This window comes from Procambarus clarkii, chromosome 24, assembly GCF_040958095.1.
Source record: "Procambarus clarkii isolate CNS0578487 chromosome 24, FALCON_Pclarkii_2.0, whole genome shotgun sequence".
Taxonomy (NCBI): Eukaryota; Metazoa; Arthropoda; class Malacostraca; order Decapoda; family Cambaridae; genus Procambarus; species Procambarus clarkii.
In genome coordinates this window covers 9623645-9638420 of record NC_091173.1, presented here as the reverse complement: position 1 = coordinate 9638420, position 14776 = coordinate 9623645, and the positions used below count along the sequence as shown (strand labels likewise).

The 14776-nt window shown below is 43.2% G+C and overlaps 1 protein-coding gene across 5 annotated transcripts in view; it reads left to right on the top strand.

The window, feature by feature from the left end:
- The window catches only part of LOC123761707 (lateral signaling target protein 2 homolog), a 45045-nt gene that overhangs the window by 21491 nt on the left and 8778 nt on the right, over positions 1-14776 (top strand). For 3 of the 5 annotated variants that reach the window (XM_069330554.1, XM_045747826.2, XM_045747825.2), the window contains exons 7-11: positions 435-805; positions 2384-2656; positions 5003-5323; positions 6361-6476; positions 12450-12658. In XM_069330554.1, coding sequence (XP_069186655.1) covers positions 435-805; positions 2384-2656; positions 5003-5323; positions 6361-6476; positions 12450-12658 — 1290 coding nt within the window. The remainder of the gene's footprint in view (positions 1-434; positions 806-2383; positions 2657-5002; positions 5324-6360; positions 6477-12449; positions 12659-14776) is intronic. The other 2 variants (XM_045747824.2, XM_045747823.2) reach the window with 2 other exon arrangements.

Sequence of the window (14776 nt, the reverse complement as noted above, 5' to 3'; positions counted from 1 at the left end):
GGCAGAGCCTTCCTTGCAGCAGTGTTTCCTCCTGGTGTGAATGATGAGTACCAGTTGACTGTTTGGATTGGCTGTTAGTTATTTTCTTCTCATTGGCAAACATGAATGTACATCATTAGGAGCTCAAATTCTCTGTTCTTACAGACAAACACTCCCGAGTTCTGTTAACCTGGCCAGATAGACCTATTTTTCAGTGACTCCAGTCACCAGTAGTAGTCCTGCAAGGATGTCTTAAGACTTAAACTCAGAGCATCGGTGCCTCGTTATCCCCTGCTTTACTGTGTTATGATCTTTTGAGGCTTAGTGTATCACCATGCCTTACGAGCAGCTGAATAACTTGTTCAGAAAGTTGCTTGTCACTTGCTTGAAGAATATCTTTCACCAAACTAATATTGTTTAATGTTTGATAATCCATTATTGGTCTGTATCCCTAGAAAATAAAGATGAAGTCTTTGGTAAAGATCAAGATCATAAACATGACACGAATCTCAAGAAATTGGTAAGTGAATCTTCAGTGTGTGATTCATCTACAAGCTTGAAGTCTGCTATTAAGGGAAATTTTGAGGCTAAATGTGATACATCATGTTTTAATCAGGAAATAGATCCCAGCCAGAAGACAAGATATTCAGGCACTCCACATGCATTCACAAGTGACAAAGTGTTCATACCCAAGACAGAAGAGTTACCTACTCCTGTTGGTTCCCCTTGTTCAGAGTCGTCTTCATCATCCCACTGTAGTGATTGTACATCTTGTTCCTCAGCAAGTGACTCGCCTTTGTCATCTCCTATCTTGTCTCAAGTGAAGGTTAGCCAATTTTTTTTTTTTGTATTTCTATAAAATGTACTTGTAGAGAGAGAGAGAGAGAGACCATGAGAGAGGTATACTTTAGAGGGTGTTACCTGCATCTATTAATCAGTTCTTCAGTCTTGTGTAACAAACATCCTAGATAGCACAGTAGGCACAGTGCAGGAAAAGAGGAAAGTATAATAACAATCATTAAAAACAATACAGTACTGTAGTTCTTATTTTTCCTTAAATTAAGGGAATGTGACAATCTGGCTATAATGCAAGGAAACAAAAGATAAGTAACAGTCAGGGGATCAAACAATTTGAGATTAATCTAAACTAACAGCAAAATGGAGTGTAACAGCCCATGAAAATAGTTGTTACCAAAATACAGACACACCCTTCTACAGAGGGTGTGTCTGATGATGTGTACAGTTTAGACAATCATATCTTTTCCTAGTTCTACTGTATGCAGTCTCAACACTTGCTATTCTAAGTGTCTAATCAACTAGCTATGAATGCCTAGTCTCTAATTGGTCTGCTAACCAAAGCACGTTCGAAGCCTTGTACTGTATACAGATCAGGTGGTGACGGCTCCGACCGAACGATCTGGAAGGCCCAACTTCATTCAGCATAAAAAACTTTTGTGTGCACCTGGGAACACTGGTCTGTAGGGGGTACTCCCATATCCATAAGCAAGCATAGCAAAAGTATATAACTTTTGCCGGTTAAGGCTTTATCAGAGATTTGACAAAATCCTTCCTGATGAAACTTGATAATTACTTACAGTACATAAAAAATGTTATCTACTACAAAATGAAATCACAATAAAGTGATTTGATACTATGGTCTGTGGGTAAGGAATGCAGCTAGTATGGCCCCAGGACACTGGTACAATTCCACCTCCCTTTTCCAAAGATTTTCTAATCTATTTAAATCTGAACTCATATTTGTATTTCTCTACCTTATTATCAGCACTTTGTGTTCTTTGTCCATACCAATGTTCCCTCTAATTTTTTCTTAATTCTGTATTATTATGTCTATTATATACTCTTGATTTTTATGCGTCTAATATTTTCCTGATTATATTTTTAGGGGGCAGTTTTCTGTATCTTTTTGTATACTGTACTTTTTGATAGTGCAAAGCAGGGGTGATTATATGATTGGCAAACAGCATGTAGTGTTTTTCAACTTGAGCTTGACGTGTGTCTGCAGGTTGTTTGTTGTTGTTAAAGATTCGCTACCTGGAACAAAAAGTTCCAAGTAACACGGGCTATGGGTCTGCAGGTAACATTTATAAACAAAGGTTGTCAGTGTTTCAAGTACAGTACTGTATTTGGAGGCGATGCCATGTGTGGTCACCTAAATTACTAGTGATTGCAATGCCTCAAACATAAAACTGAATATCGGGTATTGGAAATTATGCACAATCTTGAGTTTTATATGAAGCATTGTACTGTTGTTTACCAAAATTAGTAATATACTTTATATAGAGAGACTTGTCAATATTTATAATATATTGAATTATAGATTTAAATTAATTTCTTTTCTAATTAATTTTAATTTATCATTGATAATGAACCCTGATGATTTCAGCTCATGAGTCAAACCATTGAATCATCTCCAATAGAAGAGGCTTATGATAAAGAAATTGTTGAGGTCGTTGTTGATCTTCCAAAAATGATTTGTTCACCTGATGGCTGTAAACTTGATCCTGATGATGACCTGAAACTTGAACTAGTGCCACAGATATCCTTCGAGTCAAGAAATATTATCACAAAGGAAGATTTAGATATAAAGCCTTGTATAGAGGAACTGTCCCCTGTGCAAGCTTCTTCTCCCATCTGTGCTAAGGAGGCACGTAATAGTGTAAGTGACTGTCGTCAGTTGAGTATGTTTATCATAGATATATTGCTGACACACTTTTTCACGTGTGTTATGGGACATCACGATGAAATTTAATGTTCACAGCTTGAAAGAGTGAGGTGTAATGAGGGGATTGAGCTTCCTGGAGAAACTACTTTTGGGGCTTTTCCCCGATGGAGCTCTTGAGAATGAGTGAAGCTTTGTGAACTATAGATCCAGGCAGGTTAATTTGTCACAGGTGTTTATTGATGTCATAGATGACAGTCTGTCATGATGCAGGTTCATTAATATCAAGGATAACCTTAGATTTCTTAATTTAGCTTAGATTTCAATACAGGCAATTTATACTCTTAAGTACAGTTTCAGTCTGTAAATAAGTACTTACTTTTTTTTTTTTTTGAGATATATACAAGAGTTGTTACATTCTTGTACAGCCACTAGTATGCGTAGCGTTTCGGGCAGGTCCCTGGAATAAGATCCCCGCCGCGAAGAATTGTTTTACAACCAAGTATTCATTTTACTGTTGAGTTAAACAGAGGCTACAGTTAAGGATTTGCGCCCAGTAAATCCTCCCCGGCCAGGATACGAACCCATGACAAAACGCTCGCAGAATGCCAGGCGATTGTCTTACCACTGCACCACGGAGACTGGTAAACTTACTGTAAGTAAGTTTACCTTTTACGTACCTTTACGTACATAAGTTTACGTACTTACTGTAAGTAAGTTTCCAATCACATACTGTACCATTAATATTTTCTCATTAATTTTTTGCTTTATTGATGTGGAAGTTACAGTGAAAAAAAAAACCTGGTATGTTTTGTTCCACACTTTTACTGTGAATCTCTAGCCATGTGTGCATATATATATGTATGAATGTACAGTATATGCAAATATATTTAAATACATGCTCATACATATTAACACATCATTTGTTGCAAAGTGGTGGAAAATAACTGTTTATGCAAAGTTTCATACATTATTATGCAGAATTATAACCAATATACTGAACTTTTTATTAGCTACTTCTAGTAACCTTTCCTCAAATTTATATTAAATCTCATATATGCCATATTGTAAATGATCAAACAATTCATTATTATGTAATGTGTTATTAGGTTTAACATTGTTTTGAAGCTGGTCTAGCCAAATGCTATGACTACAGTATGTAGTATCATTACAACACGGTCTTGTTTTTAACTCTGCATGTAAACATTGCCGAGAGAATATGCATGAATAATAGTCGATATAAAGCATAAAATAATTGTGTGATGAGTGATTTTTCTATTTGATGCAGTACTGAGCACCGAATTATTTGTAATCATTTGGTAACGATACCTTAAAACTTGGTGCACTCTGTTTAATGTGGTTTGGTACCACACTATGATGTGCAGTGCAGTATTACCTGCCACTTGAAGGCCCCAAGAGCTGGGGATAAAAGATAATTTAAACTGAATTTTCATAAAATTGTGTATGAGAGTGGCTGCTTCAAAGATTCGTTTGTTTTTCTCTGTCTCTCTCTCTCTCGTTGGTTAAGTGATTGTATCTTGTTGTCTAATGTAATGATGTTTAACCCTTTTGCTGTGACACTATTTTGTTTCTAACTTTTTTTACCTGAGTTATTTATTTGAGGGCAACTAATACTAGTGGCCTCGACAAGGACAGGAAGCCAGTGGCTTGTCAAATGTCCCTCCCATTTGCCTCCCAAATATTTTAAATTTTAATTTTTTATTACATTTCTGTTAAAAAAAAGACCTGCTTTCCCCAAATGTTCAATGCTGTATAACAAATTAAAAAGAAATTTGGGGTGGGGAAAAAAAAATAGGTCTGTTCTAATGGAATTTTTGGTCCAAGTAATGCACACAATCAGGCCTTGTTTATTATTAAAGCATGTATTTGTTCAAATATAGCGGCTAACCATAATTATACTTTTTTCTTGTAAAGAATTTTTTGGAGCATTTTCTTCTATGGGGTTTCTCTATTTTTGTTACATTTGTAATAAGAAGTGCTTTTCATATATTCATACCATGAAAAAAATAGATACAATACAGTGGTGCCTCGATTAACAAGTTTAATCCATTCCTGCACCGAGCTCATCATGTGGAAAACTCATCTTGCAAAACAAAAACAAAAAAACTCATTGGAGGTGTCAGAGAGCCAGCGGGAACACTCGTTAATAGAGTGAAAGCTCGTCAGTCGAGACATTTTCTGAGAGTGGCTTGCTCATTACCCGAAATACTCGTAACTGGAGCCGCTTGTCACTCGAGGTTCCACTGTATTTGTAGATGATTTAATTTTGTTTACATAATTATACACAGAAATTAAAAGTGTCACTAAAAACTTTTTTCTTAGTTTTCAGAAGTTACCTCCAGTACAAGAAATGGCACGCCACCAAATAATGAGAACAAGATGGTCAAGCCTGAAGTAAATCTTACTGTCTCAAGTGTGGGCAGTAGCTCCAGCAACTGGACTGTAATAAGTGGAATCAGCCCTCTTCCTGCAAGTGACCCAAGTCACCATCACAAACATAGACATCACCATCACCACCACCACCACCACCATCATCATACAAGGCATCACCACTCTGATGGTCATTGTCACAGTTACCCTAGAATTGGTAACATTCTGGTGACTAGTACACCTATCCACAAAAAGATTGTGGTTGAAAACTTGGTTAGTATTTGTTGTCTTCTTAATGTCTTACCTGTGTGTTGTTCACTAGTTAAGAAACAGCTAGTAAAGAAATATGCTGCCAGGTCTAGATGAAGAGCTCAACAGTCCTGGGAGTGCAGAGAGAGAAACTTGTGATTAACTGATAAGAATCTACTGTATATCTATAAATTTGAATGTATATCTGTCCAAGGTTGGAGATGAGACACTTAAGGCTAGCCTTGCCTAACCTTGCACCCTGATTACTGTGGGATACGTGCCCAATTTGGTTGGGTTGGAGAAGGCAAAGGGGAAACGAGTGCAGTTAACACAGTACCAATGGGAACCAGTGCCATCAACTGGATCTGGGATTACAGTACTTATATTTTTTCTTCCATTCTGTTTCTTCTTACTTTGTGTATAACTTGCTAATATATGCAAGTGGCAGGGGATCCCCTTTCCCAGGACCCACCCATTGCCTGGTTTCCCCATCTGCAACATCTGCCTGCCTGTTGCCTCCATAAAGTGTCAGTCTTCCAAACCACTCCGTATCATGAATGTGTTTACAGCCATGCCGAGTCACAACCACCCTCTGCCTACACACACACTCCCACACACTTAAACTCCCCCCACATACATATCCACATTGAAACCTAAGTGCACACTCGTAACATACCTATGTCCATATCTTCCTTCACAAAACATACCTATATCCACCTACACACAACAGAGAGAGAAATAATCAGATACACACAGACAAACCTAGGTATTCCTTCCAGTATTCAATAAATCATTCGACACAAAAATTGTCTCTACTATCTGGAGGGTGGCCAATGTCGTCTCGATATTAAAGATGTGGAACAGATCCAGTGCTGTGACCTATCATCTGTATTGTCTGATGTCAATACTGTAGTGGGAAAGTTCCTTTAAGCTATTATAGCATCCAGAATGGGCCAAATGGCTCGTTGCGGTGACTCCTGTTTCTTACATTTTTAAGTATTATTTCTATCCCTCATCAAAACTGGCTAATTATTGAAAATTCTTCTTTATAAATTGTTCAGGATGTGTCTGCTGTGATGTCAAATGCTGGAGATGGTTCTCCTATGCTTCATCCAAAGGAATCTCGTTTTGTGTTGTCATCAGAACTTCAATTTACAGATTCACCTACTGTGTCACAGTAAGAAATACTTTTATAATTTTGGATGTATAATACAAGCCATTTGTGTACTTATGCTGTATGAACCTATGTTATATATAAATTGAATCTATGTGGGCTTGCTTGGAGCCATTATGCCAGTTGAATAAAACTTAAACCCAAAATGAAGACCAGCCATAGAATTTTATTTTAACAAGTTGTAATAGCTTTTCTTATGACCCTTACTCCTCCTTGCTGTTGTTTTGTATTTACCTATTTGTGCTTGTTTGAAGGAAAACTCAGCTCTTGTGTTTCGCCTCTCAACTTTGTGAATGGTTATGTGCTTGAAGTGTGACTTATAAAAGAAGAATTTGTATAATTGATGTTTGAGATTAAGGTGAGTTGGGAAGCAATACCACAGTTGTTGTTCTGAGTGTTTATGGGACCATATTCCCTTTACCCTTAAATGGCTCCAATCACTACTTGCGATTACCTCTTGTGTTTGAATTGCAAATTCAATTTTTTTCCATTAGTTTTGTGGACAATTTTTTTGCCATGTGCACCACAATGTAGGGAATTCCAATTAGCCAAATCATTTAACCACTGGACTGTGCCGACTGAGAAAACTCGGTTGGAAACTGAGCAAGCTGAAAAAACTTTTTTTAATATTTCGTACCCATTCAAAACGCACGTGCGGTAGGTTGTGTACGAGATGGACACCTAAGGCCTTTCGTGAGCGGTGGCCATTTTTAAAAAAATCCCAGAATGCCCCAGGCCCGAAGGTAGCCTCGGTTCTGATCGAGCAACCATAGCTAACGCACGCCCCTCCAGTTCTCAATCACCTGTGGGACGTGCTGTTGAAAGACTGCTTTCTCCAGGGGATAAACACAATATTGTTTGAGGAAGAAGGATGTGATATTGATGACCCAAGGAATGATAGAACTCTAACACGAGTTCGATAGATGTGTTACAGACACAGATGATGACGATACAGTGATCGCGTCTCGTTCAGGGCAAGCAGTACACATAGTTGTGTGTCATAGGTCATTGCCCTTGCCAGTATTATCCCCACCACTTCCTCCATCTCTCATTTTTGATGAAAGTGATATTGTTGAATCATTTTCTGTGTTCAGTGACGCTGCTTCTAATACAAGTAGCATAGATGAGCCAAGTGTTAGTGGCTACCGTTGCAGTGTTATTGGGTGCAGATCAGCTGTCTCAGCAGGACGCCTTGCCAAGCGAAGTCATGTCTCCCCTCATGACAACACGACAGTGTTGCCTCTACCTCTACTTTCCCTCCTCACCCTACTAGTAGACAAGATTGAAAATCTTCAACTCATTTCCAATGGAGATTTAGTGCAAGAAAACGGACCCGTAGTGGAGTCGTGCGTGGAGGTGCTCCAAGGAGCACGGCTGAAATTGTGTGGGAGGACTGATATTTTTGTACCACACAAACCTCAATTTGATGATAGTGATGTGGGGGTTGCACCCACGTTCCCATACACAGGTGACGACGTGACGGAAAGTGATTATTGCATATTTTGATGAGCCGTTCATGCAACTTCTTGTTGCTGAAACCAACAGATATGCAGAGCAACCTGCTTCACGTATGTTACGTTGGAAGGACATGATCGTGGCTAAGTTGTATGTCTTCTTTGCTTTGTGTATGCTCATTAAACATTTGGTGAAGCACATCATGCAGGATTATTGGAACAAAGAATGCACTGTTCCAACACCTGTGTTCAACAAGTACATGTTACGAGACAGGTTCCTGATACTACTATGGTGCCTACACTTTGAAAACATTGCAAATATTTTCTTTGCTACTTCTCGCCTGGTTGGGCTACTTCTCGCCTGATTGGGCTACTTCTCGCAAGGTTGGGCTACTTCTCGCCTGGTTGGGCTACTTCTCGCCTGGTTGGGCTACTTTCGCGTCCTGCGCATGCGCCGTGGGAGTTTGTTTTGGTTCCGGGCGGTGTGCACACGTGTTCTGCATCCATTTTCTCTCTTGGGGGGGGGGGGCTTCGCCTCTCGCTCTTTTCTTAATCCAATCCATGCCCCGTTGCTTTGGGGGTGTTCTGGGGTGCCGCTGTGGGGAAAGTCACGAGGTTTTTCCCTGCGTTCTAGGGTGGGGAGCCTCCTTCGCTGCTCCCCTCCTCCAGCATGGGCGCCCTGGCCGCCTCCGGTGCATACGGACTCGAAAGCTTGCGTCATGGCCCTTCAGCGCCTTTGTTCTGCAGGTGAGTTGGTGCGGTTTGGCGTCTCCTTCATCCTGACGCTGTTTTTGTTTTTGGGAGTAGGAATGGGTGTATATAAGTACTTGAGAACGTGGACCGTATCACCCGAGGTGCCTACTGCAAGGCTATTAGCCCATACTGGGCAGCTCTTGTTCTCTCCACCTGATTCCTTCCTTGGTTCACCGGTGTCTGCGGGTGGCCTCTTGGCCCTTCCGAGGCGGCTCCTGCCTTGTACTCCTCTTGCCCCTCTCCTATGCTTGTCTAACCTTGCTTGAGTTCGGGGCCCCGCCTCCACCTTGTTCCGCAGTGCAACGGTGGGAGTGCCTGTTTGGTAGTACGTTTTCCTGTGTCGGAGGTTTTGTGTTCGCCTCCTTGTGCTTGCAGGTTGGGTTCTGGCTCTTTGCTTCCGCCTCTCTCCTGTCGTTTGCCTGTCGGGCGGATTCTGTGCTTCTTGGGCGCTCTCGTCTCTGCTCTTGGAGCTGTGTATGGGGTCAGCTCATGTTGGGCTGCCTAATGTGTTCCTTTGTTTGCCTGTTACACTGCACACGTTTCTTCTACCGTCCCTGTGGCTCAGTTGGGTGCTCGGTTTCCGCCTGTATCCCCTTGTGTGCAACTCGTGTACGATTTATCTATCCTCTCTGTCGCTTCCTCGGAGAGTGTGGTGACATTTTGCTGCGGTTTTGGTACTGCAGCTGCGTGTTGGGGTTGGTTGTGGCGTTATGTTCGGCCCTTCCGTGCTCCCTCTGGGGCTCTCCTTCCTTGCCGGTCTTGCTGTGCCGGGCCTGGTTTTTCCATGTTCCTTGGATTCTCTGTCTTGTCCTCGCCCCATTGTGTTGGCTGGGGATGTGCTTGGGGTCTTCGTCTCACCCCTCGCCTATCCTCCGGTTTCGGTTCGAGTTCCAGAGCCTAGTGGGCTCCCTTCCTTCATGTTTTTCACGGCTGCCCCGGGGTTTTTCTTGACGCTGGGGCTTTGAAGGGACAGCTCGGCCCCGGGGCCTGCTGGGGTGGGGCTAACGTGAGGGGCCTCAGGCCCCGTTGGTCCCCGCTGGGGTGTTTCTACCCCTCTGGGCGGGGCTTGCAGTTTTGTGGTGTGGGGTTTTTCCGTTCCCCCTCTCCGCATGTGCTTTGTGGGCGTCGGCCCCTCCCTGGGCTCGGTTTCCTTGTCCATTGTGCCCGTTGTTTCCGTCCTGTCGGTGGGTGCTTTTCTAGTCTTTGCCCCTTTTCTCCGGGACGGGCCTTCTCCGTCATGTCCCCCTCTTCTTGGAGTTACTGCATGACTTTTGGTCTCGGGTGCGACGGGGTTTTTGTGCCTTTGTCCTTTGTGTCTGCTTCTTTTTGTTCTCGAAGGTTCGGGACGGTTTTGCTCCTTCCCGTTTTCTGGTACGTCTGTCGTCATTCGGTTGAGCTTCCCTCCGGTCCTTTCTAGGGCTTGTGGGTCCTCTTCCTGGCAGCTTCTGGGTGTTTGGCCTTCTTGTTCTTTTGTGCTTATCTCTTCTCTTCGCGCTGTCTCGGCGCTACTTGTTTTCCCGGGGGCGATTTTGCTCCTTTTAATGAGTCTTTTCGCTCCTGCCCTTCTGCGGGATGTTGGTGCAGGGCGGCTCCTTATGTGGGTTCCTTCCCTGTCAGCTGCACTTGTGGCGGTGGACTTGCATGCTTGTGGCATTTTCGTTTTGGTTCTGCGTTTTTCTTTTCCCTCCTGGGGCTGTCATAGGATTGGCTTGCGGAGGATGTAGAGGCGCTTGGGGTCGTTCCTGGGTCTGGCACCTTGGTTTCTGCTGCTAGCTTTCGGTATCGATATTCCTTCTGCGCTGTTTTCGCAGGCTGTATCGTGCGTTGTTTCACCTCCGGCCTGCTTATGCACTGCCTGTGTCGTCCTGGTCTTTGGACAGGGTGCTCTCCTGTTTTTCTTCTCCTTGGTGGTTGTGGCTCCTTGCAGTCAGGTTTGCTTTGCCTCGGCTTTCTTTTTATGTTGGCGTTGGCCTCTGGGGGTCGTGTGGCAGAGCTTCTTGCTCTTCTCAGGCGCAGTGGTTTTTGGCTCCTATGGTCATGGTCATAGGTTTCTTCGTCTGCGGCCGTTCTACCTTTTTTTTTCTGGCGAATGATGTGTCTGCTGCTTTCCGGAGGGGTCCTTGGGTTGTTGTCTTGACTTCGTGTTGAGGAGTGGTTCACCGACCGCCTCCCGGGTATGTCCCCTTGTTTTCTTAGGTAGTCTTTGGTGAAGTACTGTAACTCCGGGGAGCCGTAGGGGCTCCCCCCAGAAAACCAGCGTTGAATGTAATGAAACGCCATTTTCTGGGTGAGTCCCAGAGGCTCCCCGGCACCCTCCCGCCCTCCAGTCGGCGGATTTTTTCGCGGTTTTGATATCCAGCCTCAGAACTGGTGCGGGGATCGCCGGCGCGGAGGTCTGGGGCTCCCCCTTCCCCCTCCCGGTGAGGGAGGGAGCTGCGCAGACATGCGATGCGGCTCGTGTGACGTCATGCTTGTTAGTTCGTTTTCCTGGGGGAGTTCTGTCCACTCGTTTGTAGATTTTTGTTGTTAACCAGAATAGGGGTTTGTTTTGTGGCGCTTACCTTTCTTTGTGCCTGTCCCGGTCGATGGCAGATATAGAATGCTCCAAATCACATGTGCATTTCTATGGGCCATTGCTTCCGGTGCCTCTCTGAGGGGGCCAGGTTCTGGCTCGTGGTTCCCGGTAGGCCTAGAACTCCACCCACATCGACTGATGCAAAATAGTTAGGGTATCCATATCAGCCATGGATAGCTCCGGGGAGCCTCCGGGACTCACTCGGAAAATGGCGTTTCATTACATTCAACGCTGGTTTTTTGTAATAGGAATGGGAGAGACTTGTACCTTTCTAGGTAAGGTAGTCAGTATATTGGAAACTCTTGTTTAATTATTATTCCTTTTAATGTCTTTTGTAAAGAGAGTCAAGGTACCTACATTTAAATGTAACTTAACCAAAATAAAGTATGGGAGCATTATTGAAAGAATGTTGTGTGATTCCAATGAGTGTCTGGTGATGGCTACATCCAACACAGTTCCTGTGTTATACAATTTAGCAGATTATTAATGTTAAAGGGCAAAAGACCTGGGAGTAGACATAATCCCAACACTAACACCAGAAGCTCGTGGTTATAGGATAACATCAGCAGCATATGGAAAGTTAGCAAACATAAGAACATCATTTAAGAATCTAAACAATCTATGCGAGACCTTTACATGAATACTGTATACAACACTAGCTTGGAACTTGCACCTTGTGAAGCATAAGCAAAAACTTGAGAATTTAAGAGGTTTGCAGTTAGATTAGTACCAGAATTTAGAGGCTATTGTGACAGGTTGAGTGAACTCGCGCCTCGCAACTTTATAAGAAAAGAGAAACAGAGGGACTATGAAAACGATGTAGAAGTTCTTGAGGGAAATAGATAAAGCAAGTCTATTTAAATAAGATAGAGGAAGAACAGGAGAACATCAGTGGGAACAGGCCACACAGGTGAGTCGAAGAGATGTAAGTTACCGTTCTGTTTCCTGGTGGTCGGCAAGTGGAATGCAGTAAAAGAAGTTGTTGAAGTCAGTTTCATCCACAGCTTTTAGAAACGTGTGATGAAAGGTTAATGTTGAGAGAGGTAATTAGTGTGCCAGGTATAAATGGCTAGGAGGCGGGGCATAAAAAGCTGGATCTTATTTCTCTGTAGTCACTGATAGGTAAGCACAGGGAGAATGTTTAGCAAATTGATATTATTTTATAAATTATTTAAACAAAAAAATCTTTTTTAGGGGTGCAGTTTCTGAAGGAGAAGTGCTGGGAAGCCAAGAATCCCGTCGGCACATAGTGTCGGCAAATTCAAAACGAGATAGAGGGAACATTGAATCACCTAATGCTCTAAGCCCAAAGGAAAACAGTCAGGTGGATGTGCCTAATATTGAAGTGAAGAAAAATACAGCCAATGAAGTTATTGGTAACTCTGCAGATACTTACAATCCTAGTATGAACCATATTTTAATTTCCTGACTGGTTTATTAATTACAAATGAAACTGCCACGTGCTTTCTAACTAGTGAGGTTGCTAACATATATTTGCAATTATTCTCATAAACTCTCTAGCACTTTGGTGGAAGCTGTCTCTTTTTATTTTTAATATGGTATCAAAGTTTTGACCCAACACCTCATTCAATTTTGTTTATTTTTAGATTTCAGTTTAATTTGTATACAGTATTAGTTTTTCCTTTAACTGTTAATGGTTATTTAATATCACTTGCAGATTTTAGCTATTATCTACTTTTTATTTAAATACTATAAATATGGAGTTAACAATGAAAAAATTCTGCTATTGTTTTTAGTTGCTTTCTATGCAGTGTGGTATTGTGTATCAGTGGCCGGCAATTGTCAAATCACAATTTGGTCTTTTCTGCCAGTATTTGAATCTGTTTTTGGACAGCGTTCCCAGACAGAATAGCAAGAAAGGATGGGTTGTAAGACCCTTTGAGCTGTGCCAGGGACAGGTTTAAATGTATATAGTGTAGGGGTATGTAATACATTGCAGGCCTATACAGGTATACAGTACTCAATCACTGTTACTGTGGAGAGTCCCCTCCAACTCTCAAAAGCTTACCAGGCTGATATGTATGTATTAGACCGAGGCATCAGTCAATTCGATTGGAGTTCTATGCCTACCAAGGACCACGAGCCAGAACCTGGGCCCCCTCAGAGAGGCACGAGGAGCAATTAAAAGCCACCATGTGGTTGGAAGCATTCCATGTCTGCCATCGACCGGGTTAGGCACCCAGAAAGGTAGGCATCCCAAAACAAACCCCACCTGGTTAGAAATTGCTACCAAAAGCTGAACTATCAAGCAGAACTATCTATCAATCTATCTGTCTATCCGGAACTATCAATCCGAAAACAAACGAACAAGCATGATGTCACAACTGCCGCCACGCCACTGTCTGCGCAGCTCCCCCCTCCCCAGGAGGGGAAAGTGGGAGCCCCAGATCCCTGCGCCAGCCATCTAACCTCAGTTCTGAGGCTGATGTGTTTAGTGGAAGTCATTCGATTCTGGCTCCTGTCTCTTTGCAGTGCTGTGCCTTGGCGGCGGTGTTCTGCTGTGTAGTGGTGTGGGAGCCAGGAGTAATTCACTGAGTACTGGGGGTTGCATGTGCCTAGGGCCATCTTCCCCTAAGTGCTCTGTAAGTACTGCCCTTGCAGCTTGGGGTTCCACAATTCGGATTTTTTGTCCTTTCTCTCTTGGATGTTTCAGGTTTTCATCTTATGCTGAATACTATCGCCTCGTATCGTGCAATGCTGGCAGAGCTGCTTCTGCTTGCGTTCAGGGTGGATGTTACTTCAACTCTATTTTTCAAGCTATCTCATGTGTTGTTTCACCTCCGGCTTGCTCATGCACCACTCGAGCCATCCTGGTCCTTGGACCAGATGCTCTCTTTTCTCTCTTCTCCTCGGTTTGTGTTGGTCTCTTCGGTTTGGAATTGTTTTGATAAGGCTTTCATGCTCTCCTCCAGCGCAGGGGTTTCTGCTCTTTCGGTCCTGGTGGTGGGTTTGTTTGTTTACAGCCATCCTCTTTCTTTTCTGGCGAAGAATGAGATGGCGGTTTTCAGAGGGGTCCTTGGGGTGTTGATGAACCACCCCCGGTTGGTTCGGCTGGGGGTGCATCACGTGTGGTGTCCGGTTGCAGCAATTAGGCACTATCTGTGCGCCACAGCCTCGGTGACCGGGGGAAAAGCTTTGGGTTGATCCGGTTTCCCTTCTTCCCTGTTCCAGGGCTCGGGTCTCCTAGGTCGTCCGCAGGGTTATTCGGTCCAGCCAGTCTGCGGTCTACCCTCGTGCCCATGACGTTCGCAAATTTGCTGCTTTAACTGCCGTTTTTGGTAATGTCTTGGGCAGACATTCGGGCACGAGGGTTCTGTAGGTCAAACAGGGTCTTGGTCGCCCGTTACCTTATTAATGTTCCTGGCCCTAGTTGGGCGTGTCGCTTTGAGTCACAGGGTTATTATTTAGATTATTATTATTTAGTATTATTTAGGGTTATTTGTAAATTAGCCAGTTGTCTCCACTTCCAGTTGAGGTGCAAGTGGCAGCTGCCTCCCGGG